At 55.1% G+C, this 18267-nt stretch overlaps 2 protein-coding genes across 5 annotated transcripts in view; one reads left to right on the top strand and one right to left on the bottom strand.

The window, feature by feature from the left end:
- The window catches only part of IPO13 (importin 13), a 31292-nt gene extending 17261 nt beyond the window's left edge, over positions 1-14031 (top strand). For 2 of the 3 annotated variants that reach the window (XM_031505549.3, XM_085586317.1), the window contains exons 6-20: positions 206-326; positions 637-784; positions 939-1120; positions 1974-2000; positions 2675-2809; positions 3041-3184; positions 3579-3659; positions 4246-4383; positions 4458-4554; positions 6405-6457; positions 12555-12621; positions 12789-12847; positions 12965-13054; positions 13184-13365; positions 13480-14031. In XM_031505549.3, coding sequence (XP_031361409.1) covers positions 206-326; positions 637-784; positions 939-1120; positions 1974-2000; positions 2675-2809; positions 3041-3184; positions 3579-3659; positions 4246-4383; positions 4458-4554; positions 6405-6457; positions 12555-12621; positions 12789-12847; positions 12965-13054; positions 13184-13365; positions 13480-13579 — 1624 coding nt within the window. In that variant the 3' untranslated portion in view covers positions 13580-14031. The remainder of the gene's footprint in view (positions 1-205; positions 327-636; positions 785-938; positions 1121-1973; positions 2001-2674; positions 2810-3040; positions 3185-3578; positions 3660-4245; positions 4384-4457; positions 4555-6404; positions 6458-12554; positions 12622-12788; positions 12848-12964; positions 13055-13183; positions 13366-13479) is intronic. The other variant, XM_021528232.3, reaches the window with a different exon arrangement.
- Positions 14032-14466: 435 nt separating this feature from the next.
- Positions 14467-18226, bottom strand: DPH2 (diphthamide biosynthesis 2). 2 transcript variants are annotated; one of them, XM_085586320.1, is made up of 6 exons: positions 17811-18226; positions 16529-16641; positions 16214-16434; positions 15383-16021; positions 15083-15268; positions 14467-14993 (listed from the first exon to the last, which is right to left on the bottom strand). In XM_085586320.1, the coding sequence occupies exons 2-6, from the start codon at positions 16558-16560 to the stop codon at positions 14863-14865; spliced, it is 1209 nt and encodes a 402-aa protein (XP_085442446.1). In that variant the 5' UTR covers positions 16561-16641; positions 17811-18226; the 3' UTR covers positions 14467-14862. The 2 variants fall into 2 exon arrangements, with proteins under 2 accessions (XP_085442446.1, XP_021383917.3); XM_021528242.3 differs by having other exon boundaries at positions 18038-18226.
- Between the last annotated feature and the right edge of the window lie 41 nt (positions 18227-18267).

The following is an 18267-nucleotide window of genomic DNA, read 5'->3' as shown; positions in this document are numbered from 1 at the left end:
GAAAATGAGCTGGTTTGGCTCATTTGGCAAAATTTTGGTACAGCAGCAGTTACTCTGCCCAAGAGGCCATAAGATCACTCCGTTGGTTGGGACAATGAGCTTGTATGAGAAGTGCCTGTGCCCTGGAGAGAAAGTGATGTGTCCACACGTGGAGCTCTCTGCATGGGTTGGGGACAATGTTTGGAGACACCCATGTTCTCTGCAGGGTGGACATCTCTGACACGCTGATGTACGTGTATGAGATGCTGGGTGCTGAGCTCCTGAGCAGCCTCTATGACAAACTGGGACGTCTCCTGACCAACACGGAGCAGCCGTCCACGTGGCAGGTGAGCAAGGATCCCAGGTGCCAGGCTGACAGCTACCAGCCCTCAGGCACCTGTCCTCACTGTCAATGGGGCACTGAAAGCAAAGGGACATGACAGAGGTGAGGAGCATGAGCAGCTTGCCAGCACACAGACAGTCTCTCTGAGGTCTGCTGTGGACAGAAATAGGTTTTCTGCCTCCCTGTCCTTAGTTCTGCCAAGGGATCAGCCTCTTCAGCTACTGTGGGGGTGCTGAGCTGGTGCCTGGAGCCGGGGCAGGGTTGGGCATCGGGGTCAATGCATGGCTCTGACAGTGCTTCTCCCACCCTGGCAGCACACGGAGGCCTTGCTCTATGGCTTCCAGTCCATTGCTGAGACCATTGATGTAAACTACTCTGATGTGGTGCCCGGCCTGATCGGCCTCATTCCTCGGATCAGCATCAGCAATGTGCAGCTTGCTGACACCGTCATGTTCACTATCGGTGAGTGGGCTGGGCTGGGCTGGGCAGGGAAAGCCCCCTGAGACCACATCTGCCCAGCAATAGCAGTGGTGAAAAGCAAAGCTGGGCATGGTGGAATGCAGAGAGCAAGAACCTGTGGGGCAGTCCTGCAGTCTGACCCCATCCATGTATGCAGGATCCCTGTCTGAGTGGCTGGCTGATCACCCTGTCATGATTAACAACGTGTTACCACTGGTGCTCCAAGCCTTGGGAAACCCTGAGCTCTCCATCTCCAGTGTCTCCACCCTGAAAAAGATCTGCCGAGAGTGCAAGTACGACCTGCCACCTTATGCTGCCAACATTGTCGCTGTGTCACAGGTAGGAGCTGGATGCAGGGGGACGGGTGGTGGTAACCTGGGATATGCTCTGTGCACACCTTTTCCTTTGTAAGGATCAGGACAAGGGGAGCAAGGAGCAGCTGAGGGCATCTTGCTTGGCACAGATTTCTTGCCTGTTTTGTTCATAGGCTAGTGGCAGGCCCTGTGTCCTGCTATGAATGTAGAAATAGCAGCCAGTGACAGACACAACTGCCCAGGGGTCTGTACGTGGTGTGTCTGTTCTTCCCCCAAGGTTTTGTTTGCCTTGTTTGGAACAGCTGGATACCTGCCATGCTGCTAGTGCCTCTGCTGAGCATCTTGGAGGACAGTGCCCTGGTGTTCAGGCCTCTCCTTGGAGCCTGAGCTGATCTCTGCAGTTCTGGGGCAGCTTGTCCCATGCTCCTTCTTGACTCTCAAGATTTGGGGCAGATGGGGCTCAGAGTCCTGAGAACAGGGAGAAGGGCTGGACTTGGGCAAGCTGCCAGGACATACATGGGAGAAGAGAGGTGAAAGGCTCTTGAAAGCATCTCTGTTTTTGGAGCCTGGGGAACACTGTCACTGGAATAAGAAACCCTGGCTGAAGTTGACTCCTTGAGCAATCCTGCTGCAGAGCCCTTCTAAGCCAGGAGCTTTCCTTGCTGAGTGGCTGAGTGGGCTGGCTCAGGGGACAGGAATTTTATTTCTTGCCTGTGGCAGGTTGTGGGGAGCACAGAATGTTTGTCTGTGCCCACACTGGTGTTAGTTGTCTTGACCTGTGTCAATCCTACCTCCTGTTGTCAGTCCTGCTGCCTGGAAGACAAGGGCCTTTCTGCAGCACTCATCCTTCTCTTTTTCTCTTCCTTTCCCTTTGACAGGAGGTGTTGATGAAGCAGATTCACAAGGTAAGAGAGGCTGACTCACACCTCTGCTGGTTCTCCTTGCCCCCCATGCCCCCTTAGTCATGCTCAGCTGAAGAACCAAAGCTGGCCCCAGAGGAGAGCCCAGCACTGCATCCATGGTGTGCAGGATCAGGAGAACCTGCTGGCTGCCTCTGCACTGCTGGGCTTCACTTCACCCACAGAGGCTGGGCTTGTGCTGGGAGGGTATGTCCCCCAGAGAGGGAGGAGGAGGAGGCTCAACTCTAGCAGTTCCCAGTCTCCCCAAACCCAAGAACACCAGATGACAGGCATGTTTTCAAGAGATAAAAGGGAGATAAGCGTTGGAACTGACCCCCAGCCTTGCCTGTGACTAGGATGGGGTGGCTGTGACAGGCTGTGCAAAGAATGGGGTGTCAAGTCAGGGTGAGTGATGCCAGCATGGAGATCTCTGGACACCAACAGGTCTTTCCTTGGCAGGTGCTAGGAAGAGGCCTGGTGTGCTGAAGCCAGAGCTCCTGTTCCCTGGGAACAGAAGCTGTTAGGGAGCTGTTTCCCCCTCCTACAGTGAGATGGACCTAGAGGGACCCAGATAGAGCAGCTCAGGAGCTGCAGCACACCCAGCTGGGACCCTGGCAGCTGTCAGAGCAAGGTCTGTGGGCTAGGCAGTGACCTGCCCTGTTGTGTCTTCTCTGTCCCAGACAAGCCAGTGCATGTGGCTGATGCAGGCTCTTGGTTTCCTGCTTTCTGCACTGCAAGTGGAGGAGATCCTGAAGAACCTGCACTCCCTGATCACCCCCTACATCCAGCAACTGGAAAAGCTGGCTGATGAAACGGTGAGTGCCTGTGTGCTGCCTCCATCAGAAGTGGTTTCTCCTGCTGGCTGTAGCTCTGGAGCTGCTGTGCTGAAGCAGCACTCGTAAACATGGACTCACGGGAAAGTGCAGTGCAGGGAACCCCTCTCTGGCACTTTGCCTCTGCAGTTCTAGTTCCTCAGCATCCCAAAGACATGACTATGATTGAGCAGTGCAGTCTGTGTCATACTTTGGCTTTATTTTCCCTGGCAGCCCAATCCCTCCAACAGGCTGGCCATCATCCACATCCTGGGCCTGCTTTCCAACCTCTTCACCACCCTAGACATCAGCCACCACGATGACGACCATGAAAGCACCGAGGTCAAAAAACTGCCAGTGCAGCAAGGACCCAACCCAGTAAGTAGAGCAATAACTCCAAGTTCTCTGGCACAGACTGACAAAGCCTCACAACTCACTGCAAGAGAGGGGGTTAATGGAGAATGCAGCATGTGCCAGCAAGAGGATAGTGCTAGTCTGTTCCAGCTAAAATAGCTCCTTCAGCTCATCCCACCACTCCTGAGGTGGGCAGAGGTGCCTTGCCTCTTGGATGCCTCTTGGTTAGGTGCTGCTCTGGAGGATGGCCTGGGTGCTACCTGCCAACTGTGAGCAGTGCCAGGCTTCAGAAAAAAGCTGTCCAGCTTTGGAGAGGGGTGGTGCCTGAAACTTTCAGTCCAAACCATGCTTAGTCTTGAATCTCCCCTTCCCAGTGCCATGGGGGCCAATTCTCTTCAGTGTCTCTCATTCCTTACAGGTGGTGGTGGTTCTGCAGCAAGTCTTCCAGCTCATACAGAAGGTTCTCAGCAAGTGGTTGAATGATGCCCAGGTGGTGGAGGTAACCAGGCTTCACTTCTATACTGCGTGCACCTCTGCCTATCCTTGCTGACCTGAGTGGGGGACAGCAAAGGACAAACTCTGGGTGATGGCCTGTGAGAAGGATGTCTTGCTGGGTTATCTGGACCAGTGCTGCTTGCTGTCACCAGCAGCATCAAGTCATCCTTGTCTGTCTTGTTCCTCCATCAGCTCTGCTTCTCTCCAGAAACTGAGGTCCTGCCATGAGCAGGGAGGCGGGATCTACCCAACCTGTATTCCCTAAGAGAACAGCTCTGTTCTGAACTGGACCTGTATCATCTGGTGCTTGTCCAGTTTGTTCAGTCCAGTAATGCCCATGTGCAATGTCCCAGTAGCCATTTCTCCCCAACCTTTGGGAGCCTTCCTGCTGCGGTGGGAAGGGTGGTTCCTGGTCACTGGGAGCATTCTGTGCTGCAGGGCAGGCCACCAGTATCAGAGCAAGTCTGAGCCCTTTGCCTGGCTGGTCCCTGTCCCCAGTGCCAGCTCTTTGCTCTCGTGGGACCCATCCATTAAGCCCTGAGAGAGGTCTCCTGATGCCCACTGCTCATGCAGTCCCTCTTTTCCCACAGTCTGTCTGTGCCATATTTGAGAAGTCTGTGAAGACCCTCCTGGATGATTTTGCCCCCATGGTGCCTCAGCTGTGTGAGATGCTGGGGCAGATGTATAGCACCATACCCCAGGTCTCTGCCATTGAACTCACACGGCAGGTATGGAACTGTGCTTGGGAGGCTGGGGATGTGCAGGGCCAGCAGAAGCTTCAATTATTTTCTCTCTTTTGCAGTTGGTTCACATCTTTGCCCATGAGCCTGCCCACTTCCCTCCCATCAAGGCCCTCTTCTTGCTCGTTACCTCAGTCACACTGACCCTGTTCCAGCAAGGTACGTAGGATTAGCCCGTCTCCGCGATGGGGCTCTTGTCAGACTTTTGCATGCGTGGAGTCTGGAGGCCTCTTACCAGGAATGGCTGATTTCACTCCTAGCTAAGCTAATTGGGGCCATCTCTGTTTCTTGGATTCATCCCAACCCCTGGAAGGTGGGTACCTTCCCTGCAGGCAACAGAAGCAGGAAACCCCTGGGTGTTCTGGGCCTCTGTACTGTTACAGCAACCCAGGCTGGATATCATGTGCAGCAAGGGTCAATCTGGAGCTGCAGTCCAGCTTGGCAGGGAGGCTATGCCCACAGGAAGATCTCAGGGCTTCTCTGTGGTCTGCTACTGCTTGTAGTGGCCTGAAATCAAGCCTTCATATAAGCAGGAGAATGTGTGTGTGAACAGCTGGGAAATTACTTTTTCAGTCACTGGTGGCCACTGAGTCCCTGCTGTGATGCTGAGGATGCTGGTGTTCTGCAGGGCAGGGACCCCTCTTTGGCTCACTGCCTACCCTACAAAAAGCATATGGGGTTAGAACAGGCTCCTTTGCACCATGGCTCCCCTCAGCATCTTAGTGACCTGCCCTGTGACAGAGACAAATGTACATTGGAGCTGCTGGATCTGGTCTTTCAGCATTACCACATGGGGCCCTCAAGGGGTCTTATCCTTTGCTCACAGCTGGGTGCCAGGTAGGGTGATGCTGTCCCCCAGCTCAAGGCTCAGAGCTCTCTAGAGAGGTGGGGGGAGAGGCATGAGGAGCCCTGCTTCATCATCACACCACGGTCCAAGCAAATCCCACTGTGCTGAGGTGTCACTGGGGTCAGTGACAAGCAAGCCAGGCTCCCTCGGATATCAGGTCCCCGCTCGTGCCATGGCGTGTGGATGTGTCTGTGCTGGAACCCTTTTGCCTCGGTGCTGGGGAGCTGGTGATGCCTCCAGGCAGCAGTAGGCACGTCTGCAGGAGCAAAAGGGAGGGGACAGAGCCCGAGCTGTGCCAACACTTGGACGTGAGCTTTGCTCAGGCAAGCGGCTGTTCAGCTTGGTGTGTGCCCAGGACTGTCCCCTTGGGTGGGGGCCCAGCTCTGAGCACGGCGAGCCCCTTCTGCTGAGCCCACGTGTGGCAGGAGAAGGGGGGCATGCCTGAGCCTACAAAGGCCAAGAAGTGAGTGTGCACAGTCAGATGCCAAGGTAGGGTGAGTGGTGCTGGCACAGAAATCTCTGGGCACTGAGCTGCTCTTTCCCATGAGGATGCTGGAGGAGACCTCCAGGAGAGTCCTGGACACACCACTGTCCTGGAGAGCATCTGGGAATGGGGTGGGAGGGTGTCTGTGTCAGAGTCTCCTGAGCAGCTGACGCTGGTGACAAGCATGTGCACGCCTGAGGCCAGCCAGGCCTGTCAAGCATTTGCTGAGGTGTTGTCGTTCACTTGCAGTTACCTTCCAGGACCAAACAGTGCTCTGAAGACACCTCCTCAGTCCCCACAGTACAAAAGCTATAATTCTCCTTGTGGAGATGGTGCTCAGCTAGCCCCTGCTCCTCCTTCTCTTCCTCCCCAAGGAAATGAAGATCTCCTCCTTGGCTCTGCAGCACCCAGGTGCTAGCTGGAGACCCTGGGACTTTAGACCCTTTCCTTTGCAGTTTCTTTCTGTTCTTGGGTTCTCCAAGTTTCATGATTTTTTGTATGTTTTGTTTCTTTAACTTGCTTCAAACTGCTCATGTTGCCCATCCCCTTCCCCACACACCCCTCCTCCCTTACACTCCTGTTTTCACTTGTAAATTCTTTCTGTATCACATAACTATATGATGTTGAGTTGCTGTTTGTATGATTTTTCTCTTAAGTTACATCTTTATTATATTTTAGGGCCCAGGGATCATCCTGATATTGTTGATTCATTTATGCAACTCCTGGCACAGGTGTGTTTTAGTTTCTTATTCATTCACTTTCTGTTCTCTCTCTTTCTCTTTTTAATTCAATTTAAACCTATTTTTAGCTTTCTGTTGACAACGTTTTTTTTTCCTTTTAGTTGAATATCGAGTTTCTCCATCTGTTTCCGTGGAAGTTGAAAACAAAACATTCTCCTTTAGTTCTGGGTTCACACCATCCCCAGGGCAGTGCCCTCCTCTGCAGGCAGCTCCAGCTTCCACACCCTTGCTGGGCTGAAGCTGGCATGGGGTGCTTGGTGCTGCTGCTGCAGTCACCCTTGGGTAACAGACAAATTAGAGCATTAAGTGGATGTTTTCCAACCCATTTACCGGCCCTCTGGAGTGGGAACAGGCTGAGCTGGCTGCCCTGCCCATGGGCCAGTGGGAGGAAGCCCCTGCCCTCAGGAGCAGGCAGCTGCCAGGGTTTGGCTCTGAGCAACGTGCTTGTGATGGCATCTGGATCTGGCAAATGCCACATTGCCTCCTGCCCCAGCAGCCTCTCCGGGTGGTGGCAGTTCCTGTGTGGGAGCCGCTGGCTCAGCAGCGTGTGGGGACAGTTTGTGTTGACATGGCAAGGACCACGGGCTGGCACGTGGGCTGGCACTTGTGTCACTGCTGTGGCGGTGGGCAGGCAGGGCCAGTGCTATGCTGTGTGTGTATATACACCTGCCCAGTGTGCTCCTCAGCCCCCTCATGGCCCTTAAGGGAAAAGCCCTGATGTCTTTGATGTACTCAGTGTCCCTGTCAGAGATGTGTTCCCTGCCCAACTACCCACAGGGTGGGTCTGTGGTGAGGAGGGGCCTAGCAGAGTTGCTTTCTGCTCTGTTTCTGTGATGGGGAGACCTCTAACCACACATGCTGGACCAGTGGCTGTGCAGGAACATTCACCCAGGCTCCTCCCAGGGCTGTGGCCACCCTACCCCTGCTGACAGCCCTAGGAGGGTGCCTGGCATGTCCTGGTGCTAAGCTGTCAGACCCCTCTGATCCTCCCATAGGTTTTGAGGGTTGGAGTGGGCAAGAGGGCTGCACCTGACCTCCCCCAGGCAGAGTCTTCCCCTCACAGTTCTCATCTTGATGCCCGGAGCCTGCTGAGACCCATTGCACTTCAAAGCCATATTGCAGCCTCTTCCTCCCTTTCACCTTAGACATAACATAATCAAGACTATCAGACTACTGCTCTGCTTTCAGTTTTGGAAACTGTGCCCTTCTAACAACAGTTTTGAACATGATGGGAGGGTGGTAAATGGGGTCTGTGCCTGAGGTTCTTGGTGGTGTCCTCACTGCTAGCAGGACCTTCATTTGAACACTGTGCCTAGTTTAAGGCACAACATTTCTGTAGATTGGTATCAGAGACTACAGAGAAAAGCAACTGGGAAGATGTCCACCTTGTACACATGGTGGGGAGGAAAAGCTGATGGGAGCCTGAAGAGCTGCGTGAGTCTTGGAATGAGTAAAAGGTAATGTGCCAGTTGTAGGTAAAAAACCCTTTTATGTTCTGCTTGAGTGGGACAATCAGTAATGGGAGGAAATCATGGTAAAGGATCCAGGTCTGGCAGAAGAAAGTCTTCCTAAAAGAGCAGGGAAGCACTGGAAGATCCTGTGGGGAGCTGTTGTTGTGTGGAGTTCTTGAAAAGACCCAACAAGCTCATTGCTCTTGGAGGGTAGGTAGAAGTGATCCTGCTGGGGTGTAAGGGATTAGGTGACTATGAAAGACTCTCCCAAGGCTACTTGTTGTTTCTTTCGAAAATACTGCATTTCTTTCTGGCTTGAGTTCCTCCTCTGTGTCTGGGCACAAAATATATATGCTTTCTTGGAGAGAAAAGTGCAACCATGCTGCACTTCTGTGCTGCACACAGTGGGGTGTGCTGTGAAACCAAACACTTCCCATCCAGTGTGCTGGAAATCTGTTACACACTGTCCTTGTGGGCAGGATCTGCAGGCAGTGCTGGGGCAATGTGCTGGCATTGTGTGTGGATCTCCAGATATTCTTCAGAGGCATTCCTGCAGCTCAGAGGCTCCTACCTCCACGTCTTCCCCATCTTGGATCACTGTGAGACATCTGACATCATGCTGCCAGCCTGACACCGCCCACTCAAGACCTGTTGTTTTCCTGGGCTTTGTATTCCTGTAACCCCATGGAGACCAAAGGATCTTGTCTTCTCTTCATGCATAGAACTCAAGGTTTCCTCTTTCTTGGCCTGACCCTTCTCATAGACTGGTGATCTAGTGAGGTGCTTTAAAACCTATCCAGAATTGGCCTTAGCATCTCTGATTGACTCGTTGCTCTCAGGACTTTGAGGGCTGTCTGATGGCAGAGATGGGTCCAGCTTGTCCTCTTCCAGAGGACCATACTCTGCAGTGATGTTTCTGAGGATTTGAACATTGGAGAATTAAATTCAGAGGTAACTGCAGATCTCTTCAAATCAGATTTTTGTGTGGCAAGAGTTTTCACCCAGCCTCCTCTGCCTGCAGACCTCTTGGCAAAGCAATGCATCTTCCAGAGCAGCAGTGAAATTGGACATAAGAATGTGTTAACGTGGAAACTTTCCCACTTCCCTGACTATCTGTTTTTGTGGTTGATTGCCTTGGTGGAAATACCATCTTCCCTGTTTCAAGTTCGTGTGGTTTCTCCTTGCAGGCACTTTTTCTGTCCTCTGTGCCAGCAAGTACTGTCCCACCTTCTGATAACTCAGGAGAAGCTCATGAGGCCTGCATATCAGCTCTCAGCACCAGCACACAGGGAACCATCTCCCTCTGTCATAGGATTCCTGCTGACTTTATCTTTGGGCTTGGTTGCAGCTCATGGAACTGCCCAGTTGTTGCAGGTGATTCTTTTGCCATAACATTAATTGGCAAACCACTCTTGATGATGGCAATTCACAGTCCACTCAAGAGCTTGATGGCTGGCTGATCATGGGAGCTGCTGGCTTAAACCAAATAACAGACAAAATATCACACTACTCAAGGATAAAATAACCAGTCTGCCAGAAGGCTGCACAGCGCAGTGCCAACATCCTGTTCTCAGCTACTCCCTCCTTCCTCTGCTGCATGCTGGGATCGGTGCAGAGCATCTCTGCTGCAGTGCCCAGGGTGAGCAGCCCACCTGGAGGGCGTGGGGCTCAGTTCCACCCAGGCAGCTGGAGCACCTCTGCCCAGGACCACACGGCCATGGTGGCTGGGGCTTGCACCCAGGTCTGCATTGGCAAAACCAGGCAGGTTCTGAAGTTGGGGAACCAGTGGGTCTCACATGTGTGCTCCTGGTTGCAGGTAGGATTTTGGGACTCTCCAGCCTGCCTTTCCACCTCATCCACCCCACCCCAGCAGGGCTTCTCGCTTGCAGACCTGGGAGCTTTTTGGTGACTTCCCTGATAGATCTTAGGGGCAGTCTGGGTGTGCGGTGCCTCACCAGGCAGAAGATGCAGGATTGACCTCCTGTGATGGCACAGACAGTGCCTGGCCAAGCACAGCCAGCTTCATCCCTCACCTTCCTCCCTTCATGGTCTGATCCAGGCTGCATGTTGATCAGGCAGCAGTCATTGAGTTCTCCACCTCACCTGCTCCAGCCAGACTCAGAGAACCCTATGGAGGACATGGATTCAGCACCCCACATTAAGTCTCGCTGCTGCTGCCTGGCCAGCTTTATGTGCCCTTTTCAAAGCAAGAGGCTCTTCTCTGCCAGGTGTGGGGTCTGGGAAGAGACTGGATACTGGGCACCAAGGCTGTGTGTTCTGGAGAGCTGCAGAAACCGGCGGTGCAGTCCCCACTGTCCTCTGTCTGCTGGAGGAGTGGGTGTCCCTTCCATGCCTGTCTGCTTATGAAGAAATGGGCACAGAAGAGCCTGCTCTGAAGACCTCTCTGGTGGTCTCTGAGCTGCTGTGGAGAAGAATCCAGTATTCTCTCTATGCTGTCCTGCAGGACAGTTCGTGGAGAGCGAGTTCTATCTCTGCAGCGGCTGCTCATGCAGAGGATATGGGGGGGCATTTGAAAGCATTTGAAGACCTGCCCCCATGTGAGCAGAGGTGCTCTGGCAGGAGACGGGGAAGATGAGCTGGCAAGAAGAGGTCCTAGAGCTTGAGCAGGGTTCCTGGTGCTAGGAAAGAGTAACTGGACATACCTGGTGTTGGGGAAGAGTAGCCAGACCTACCTACTGCTGCTTTCTTATAGGAGAAGCTCCAGAGGGCCCCATCTTGTGGGGTAAAAAGCATCTCTCTTTACATTAGACATATGTATATGTACCCAGGTCTGCACTGAGCTTGCACTCTGCTAAGTGTCGTATGGGAAGGAGCTGTCCCAATGCTGACATGCTTTTCCCCATGGCACTGATGGAGTGAGGAGCAGATGCTGCACTGAATCTGCAGGAGAACTTTTGGGGGGGCTGCAGCAGGTCTGCTTTGGCTGGGAGAAGCACCCTGCAGGTAGGTAGGAACCAGAGCACATTGGAAGACTTGTGCCAAATGGAACACTTGTAGCATGCAGGACTCAGGTTAAAACCCATGGACGGGCAGGGTAGAGGAACTTGCAGCTGAGTGGTTACCATGGGAGCCAGCTGCCCTTGAGCAACATGCTGCTGGGGGGAAAGGCTCATAGTCCCTGCTCTGGAGATCACAGTAGGGCCCCAGCAGGGGTAGTGTCCCAGGGCTAAAACTGTAACATCTCTTGCAAGCATTTGTCCTGTATGGGGCCAGCTGAACACCAGCAGCCTCGATGAATGAATATGTTCCTAAACCATTGCTCAGCCAGCAGTTCACCTTCTGATGTTGGTGCCAGTGCCTCAGGAGCAATGGTGCACAGCCTGTATATACACACACAGGTATAACGTGGCCCCTGGTCGCCCCATGAAGCTCTCTGCTTGTATCCAGCAGGCAGAGGTACCTGCAGTTGTGCCTTCTCCACCTGGTATAGCAATGGCTTTGGTGCCCAAAACTGAATCCTCTTTTGCAGTGTGTGATAGAAAAGGTCAAATAGGAGATGGAGTAATTCTGAAACCCACTCCTCAGCTTCTTGTTTTCCAGCATCTGCACTGGGCAGATGGCTCTGGACTTTCCCTGGAGAAGTCTCTTTTGCATCAAGGAGAGACCACAGGGGCAGAAGGTTGTGTGTCCTGGGTGCTGTTGACTGAGAGCTGTCCCTGCTTTTATCCCTGGGAAAAGGCTCAGAGGACAGCAGTGGCCCCACACAGAGCCCAGCCCAAGGGCTGCCTGCCCTGGTGTGCTGCACTCTGAGCTCCAGGCACACAGCAGGGTTGCTCCAGTGCTACGGCTGCTGTTCCTGGTGTTGCAGTGACAGCAGGGCAGGAGGCATGGCTGCCATTCCCAGTGCTTTTCTGCAGCAGTGGGTATGGTGGTCAGGGTATGGATGTGGCTGCCTCACACAGCAGGGCTCACTGAGGCAGGTTGGAAACCCTTCCCACCGAGTGAAGGGTGCAGGCTGAAACATTTCCACCCAGTAACTGCTCGGTGCCAGCACCAAGGGGACTAAGTCATTGCACAAGGTACCACAGCTCAGGGTGTCTCCAGCAGCAGTGCCTGACCCGCACAGAGGCTGGTGGAATCATTGTGTGGCATTAAAAAAACCCAAGCTTTCTTGATCTCAGACCTGCTGCTCAGGAACTGCTAAGAAATGTTGGCATCTCATCATCTGGTGCAGTCTGGGGCTACTGCTTGAACCAGTTGCTGTGACCCCAGGGATGCCAGCATCTTCAGGAGAGGAGCAAACTACACGGGTGGCTGGTCTCTGCTGAGCCCTGCATGGCTGTCCTTGTCCTGGGAGCGGTGCTGCTGCCTGATCTGCTCTGATGGGACAGGAGCCCTCTGTGTCTGAGTGTTTGCACACCACTGTGGCACCTGTCCTCAGGTCCTGGGGTCAGCAGATCCTGGGCATAGCAAACTGCCTGGCTGTTTGAAAGATATTCTTGGGGAGGGGTAAAGTGATGGTTTCCTGCTGTACTGTGTGAATCTGCCCTTTCCTGGGGGTGTGCTCAGGTAAGTGTGTGTCCAGGCAGAGGCTGTCTGAGGCACCGGGTTCCTTGGAGGCTTCCTGGCTGCCTCTGTAGCACTGGGTTCATGCTGCCTGTCTGTGTGCCTTGCAGGCTCTGAAAAGGAAGCCGGATCTCTTCCTGTGTAGCAACCTGGATGTCAAAGCAGTGTTTCAGTGTGGTGAGTACCATGGGCATGGGCACATGCTCCAGATCACCCTGAGGAGAACCCAGCCTGCTCCTCCTTTGGAGCTGGGTGCAAAACAGCCAAGGGTTGGGGACCACAGGGCTGGTTTGGGATGGCCAGGGGGTTTTCTGGCTGCTAACCTGAGTAATTTTTGCCTGCAGGTGTCCTTTCACTCAAGTTTCCCGAGGCCCCAACAGTCAAAGCATCCTGTGGCTTTTTTGTGAGTATGATGCCATTGTGGAATCCTCTGAGAGCTGAGAGTGGGGCTGAGGTTGGGCAGGGTGCTGCAGTGTGGAGCTTGTGCTGGCACTGAGCAAGCCTGGCCCCTGTGTTGCAGACGGAGCTGCTGCCCCGCTGTGGAGAGATCGCCCCGGTGGGACAGGTCGTGCATGAAAATGGCAAAGCGCTGCTGCAGGCAGTGCTGGAGGTGAGAGATGCTGGACCACGGGCTCCCCAGGCAGCATCCCTACAGAGCCAGGGGCAGAGAGCCCAGCAGCGTGGGTGGGAGCAGGGAGAGTGACAGTGTGGGCTCAGCATGTTGTTTGCTCTGTGGCAGGGCATCGGTGGCCAGGCTTCCCGCAGCCTCATGGATCACTTTGCAGAAATCCTCTTTGCCTTGAACAAGCACTGCTTCAGCCTCCTGAGTGTCTGGATCAAGGAGGCCATGCAGCAGGATGGCTTCCCCTCGGCCCGAGTAACTCCAGAGCAGAAGGAAAACTTCAGCCAGCAGATCCTCAGGTTTGCATGCCACTTGCCCTGGCAGCTGTGCCCCACACTTCCCACGGGAATGACTCCCCTGCATGGCCCAGTGCAGCCATCCTACTTCATGTTTGTCCCCTCCCTCTGTCTCAGCAGAGAGCGTGTGAACAAGCGGCGAGTGAAGGAGATGGTGAAGGAGTTCACTTTGTTATGCCGAGGGCTGCATGGTACAGAATACACAGCAGACTACTGAGCACCTGGCCAGGACTGCGGATGATTTGCCTGGACCAGCTCTTCCCCACAAGGAAAAGCCCCCCCCATCCTCCCTGCCCTGCTGCAGTACGGCTCATAGAATAACCCTCCACCTAGAATTAACCCACTCGGGACGCTCCTCAGCTAGATTTGGTGGCCGCATCTCGGTGTCAGCATCTTTGTTTCCCCCAGCATGCTCCCTCCTCGCAGGGAACAGGAATGCTGGCTGCAGGAGGTGGTGGCGGGGCAGGGGTAGCCTGGGCAGAACTGCCCCAGCACAGACTGCCCCGTCCCCGGGCTACCAGCCCCTCCCCAGCCCTTCCCCACAGCAGGGAGGCCACCCTGTGCCTGCAGCAGTGGCTGGCTGGGTGGGGGGGGTTTGCCCCCTGCTCGTTTGTACGTGTGGTTGGGAGGGGGGAGGCCCTGCACCTAATTATATTAAGAATATTTCTATGTTGTGGCTGTCATTATTGCAGTGCCCAGACTTTGCCTGCCTCTTCCCTTTGGGGAAGAACGGAGTGGAGGGAGTTAAATCAAGCCTGGGACACCCCAGTGGCTCCTTAGCTTTGGGAGGGATGGCAAAAAACAGTCTGTCCTGCTTGCCCAGCACGGAGCATAAATAGCCCTGCCTCATATGAGAGGGGCTGGGCTCCACCCCTGCCAAACACAGAGTCCTTCCTGCAGCACAGGGTGTGTGTACTCCATTCATAAGAGTGGCTGAGAGGCTTGTTCATGCTTGGAGTTCCCCTGCCCTTGCCCTAGTACCTGTGCTTTTACTGTCAGAGATCCTAGTTCTGGTTTTCTGTTCCCTCCAGGTGGTGATAGCTGACACACAGGGCTTTGCTCTCCAGTGGGCTCGATGATACGTTTTTCACTTTGGGACATCTGTGCTCCTCAGCCCATGTTTTATTCTAAGAAATCAGTTCCTTCACAAATCCTCTTCAGCTTTAGTTAGCAGCAGTAGTCCACAAAAGCCCCAAGTCCCAGCACTGTTAGCTCTTGCAAAGTTGTGACCTTTCCAGGTAGGGACAAAGCTGCCCTGGATGAGAAGCCCTCAGAGACAGGGTCTGGGCCAAGTGCCTGTCTCTCCTGGCCCTGCTGCTGCCCTGGCCATGAGCCTCAGGGTGCCACAGGCATTCCTGAACACACAATTCCTGCTCTCACTGCAGTGTTACCGACCCAAGGCCACATCCAGCAAGGTGCCAGCTGGCAGCAGGTCCAACACCCAGTGGGAGGCAATGCCCCACACAGCTCCGCTCCTGGCTGGGTACCAGCGCTGCTGAATCAGGGTTGCTCACACCCTTCGTCCTCATAGGCAATGGCAATCCCTCGTCGGCCCTGCACAGCCTTGGAGACAGGAGTCTGTCCCAGCTGCTGCTCCAGGCCACGCCAGCTGCGGGACTCCAGGAAGGAGGCTGGGAGGAGAAAGGGAATTGTTACCCAGAGCAAGAAGGTGCTACTGCCCCTGCACCAGGGCTCAGCCCGCCATGAAACCAACACAAACCTGCAGGGCTGATCTCTGTGAGTGCTCGTGTCTGGTCCCTGCAGGCCAGGGCGGTGCTGGGGCGCTGCCGAGAGGTCGGGGGGCCACAGAGGTGGGTAGCACGCATCTTCCCCGAGATCAGCGAGACATCGGGAACAGCCTCCGCTGTGGGAACAGCTGGTGGGAGCTCAACATGCGCACAGGCCCCTGCCAGGGAACAGTAATGTTAGCCTGGTCCATCTATCCTGGAGCAAGCACAGCTTACAGGCAGGGCAGCTGGGTGGAACATGGCCTGGGAGAGCAGCTGTCTCCAGCTATTACCTGGCAGCAGGTCTCGGAAGTCTGTGAGGTAGTTCCCCGTCCACTCACGGGCTGGGTTGCAGGCCAGCTCCAGCTCATAGGGGGTCACAACAGGTCGGTAGAAGTCACTGGAGTCCAGGAGGGAGTTCTGAGCACAGGCCACCAGGACGAAGATGTCCACCTCCAGGAAGTTGGCCAGCTTGGCGGGGTTGGGCTTCCCCACAGCCAGTGTGTAGCTGCGCTTGCCGGCCCGGCGCAGCAGCTCCCGGAGGTGCTGCAGCACGGTCAGATAGCCCGCCACGCCAAGGGTGCCCACCAGGATGCCCACCACACCGGCATCCCGGGCCCGCTCCACCAGGTACAGGCGGCGCATCAGGGCCCGGTTGACATTGAGGGTCTCGTGGCGGCCGCAGCCAGTGATGGGGTTGAAGGAGCTGAAAGGGCAGCAGTTCCAGGTCAGCATGAAGCTGGTGAGGGCAAGGCCCTCAGCTCCCACATAGAACATGGCATAGTCCTGAAGCCCTCCTGCAGCTTTCACCAAGAACTGACGACCAAACTTCCGTTCCTCGCCAGGAACTGCGGGGCCAGGAGGGTCTCCACACACCAGACTGGAGAAGATGATATTGGGGTATTCGGGACGTAATTGCTGCTCCAGCTCACCTAAATAAAGAGAGAAGTGAGAACAAAACTTGACTATAGTCCTGACACAGAGAAGGTGCAACAGATCAGGGGACAAGAGAAAAATCAAAGCTGCCAATGTCTGGGGAATGAATGCCTGCTTGGTCTGACCCTGGCAGCTCTGCAGAGCTCAGAGCAGTACCAGAGCTCCCCTCCCTGCCCCAGAGCACTCACCCATCGCATGGGCGTAGACCACATCGCTGAGCACCACCACACAGTTCTGCTGCTCGGGGTAGAGCTCCCGGAACGCCTCTGTGCAGCGCCCGACGTCCAGGGGCTGCTGCCCGAAGATGTGCAGCACCGGGAGCTTCCTGCAGGGGCTGAGGCAGGCTGGGCCGTAGTGCAGCACTGCCTCGGCACCCACGTGCTCGGCAGCCACTTCATCCACGCAGCAGCTGCGAGGAGAACGCGGTGTCAGACAGGCTCTCCCTCCTCCCTGGCACGGCCCGCTCCTGCCCGCAGGGGATCTCAGGACAGCCCCACACCGACCTGCCGTACGTGGTGTCTCCTAACACGTACATGGCGGCCCCGGTCGCTGCCTCCAGCCGGCCTGCCACCCCCGCTGCGTCTGCCAGGAGCTCGTCAGGGAACTGCAGGGCAACCTGGTGGGAACAAGGGATGATGCAGACGGGAATGAGGCGCTGGGGAGCGTGAGATGAAGGGGATAGAATGGATAGAATATAACCTCAGCAAGTTTGCTGATAGCAAACTGGGGGGAGTGGCTGAAAGGCTGTGCCATTCAGCAGGACCTTGATAGGCTGCGGAATTAAGCAGAGAGAAACCTAATGAGGGTCAACAAGGGCAGGTGTAGGGTACTGCACTGGGAGACGAATAATTCCAAATACCAGCACAGACTGGGATTGACCTACTAGAAAGCAATTCTGCAGATAAGGACCTGGGACCTGGAATCTTGGTGGGTGACAAGTTGACCGTGAACTGGCAGGGGCCTTACAGCCAGGAGGGCCTATGGGATCCTAGAGTACATTGGCAAGAGTGTAGCCAGCAGGTTGAGAGTGATCCTGCCCTTCTATTGCCCCTGGTGAGGCACATCAGGAGTACTGTCTCCAGTTCTGGGCTCCTCAGTATAAGAAAGACAAGGAACTACTGCAGAAGGTCCAGCAGGGGCCACATGGGGGTCTGGAGCATCTCTCTTGTGAGGAGAGATCCTTTAGTCTGGACAAGAGAAGACTGAGAGGAGATCTGCTGTGGTTTAGGAATGGTACTCCCCAATTCAGTGCTCCATCTGAGCCTCTCCAAACCACGCTGCCACTCGCTCTCCCCTCCCCTTCCTCCTGCTGTGGGATGGAGTGGAGAATCAGAGGCACAAAGGGTAAAGATCACAGGTCAAGATCAGAGCAGTTTACTGGACAGCAACTTAAATAAGCAAATCAACAGTAACAGCAACACTATTAATAATCATGTAAAGAGAAAAATGATTCACACATGAGTGCTCCATGCAGGGCCCTGACAATACCTGACTCTGCCACACAATGGGACCCGGGAATGACCCCTTCCCTGTCCCCAGAAAGTGATGGGAAGTGGTACAGAGTAACCTCTGGGTCGTGGCCATGCCCCCTCCTGGCTATTGCAGAAATTAACCCTCTCCTGCCTGGAACGAGGACAGGATCTCATTAACGCAAATAAATATCTCAAAGGTGGATGCCAAGAGGACAGTGCCAGACTCTTTCCAGCAACAGGACAAAGGAAGGAGCAATGGCCATAAATCAAGACAAAAGAAGTTTCATGTTAACACGAGGAACGAGTTCCTTACACTGTGGCTGGCAGAGCGCTGGAACAGCTGCCCAGGGAAGTCGTGGAGTCTCCATCACTGGAGACATTGCAAAGGCATCTGGGTGCTTTGCTGTGCAGCTGCTCTGGTGACCCTGCCTTGGCAAGGGGCTGCAGTGGACGATCTCCAGATCAGCCCCCAGCGCTGACAATCCTGTGAGGCACCGGGATAGGGGGCGGTGCGCCGGCTCCACCCTCGGTCCCATTTACCTTGCGGAACCCTCCATCCCGTACGAAAGCGGCGGCCCGGCCCATCTCGTAGAAGCCGTCGAGGTCGCTCCGCGGTGCGGCTGCCGAGGCCGGATGCAGCTCCCGGCGCAGCGCGGCCTCCCCATCGCTGCTGAAGGCCGCGGCCATGGCGGCACGCGGCGCGCGGCGCCCGCTTCCGGGCTGCGGCGCGGCGCTGGCCAATGGAGGCGCGGCTCTGCCTTCCCGCCCCC

The sequence above is a fragment of the Lonchura striata genome, chromosome 8 (genome assembly GCF_050655825.1).
Source record: "Lonchura striata isolate lonStrDom1 chromosome 8, ASM5065582v1, whole genome shotgun sequence".
NCBI lineage: Eukaryota > Metazoa > Chordata > Aves > Passeriformes > Estrildidae > Lonchura > Lonchura striata.
The sequence above is the reverse complement of the archived record's forward strand: the minus strand, read 5'-3'. Positions and strand labels throughout refer to the sequence as shown.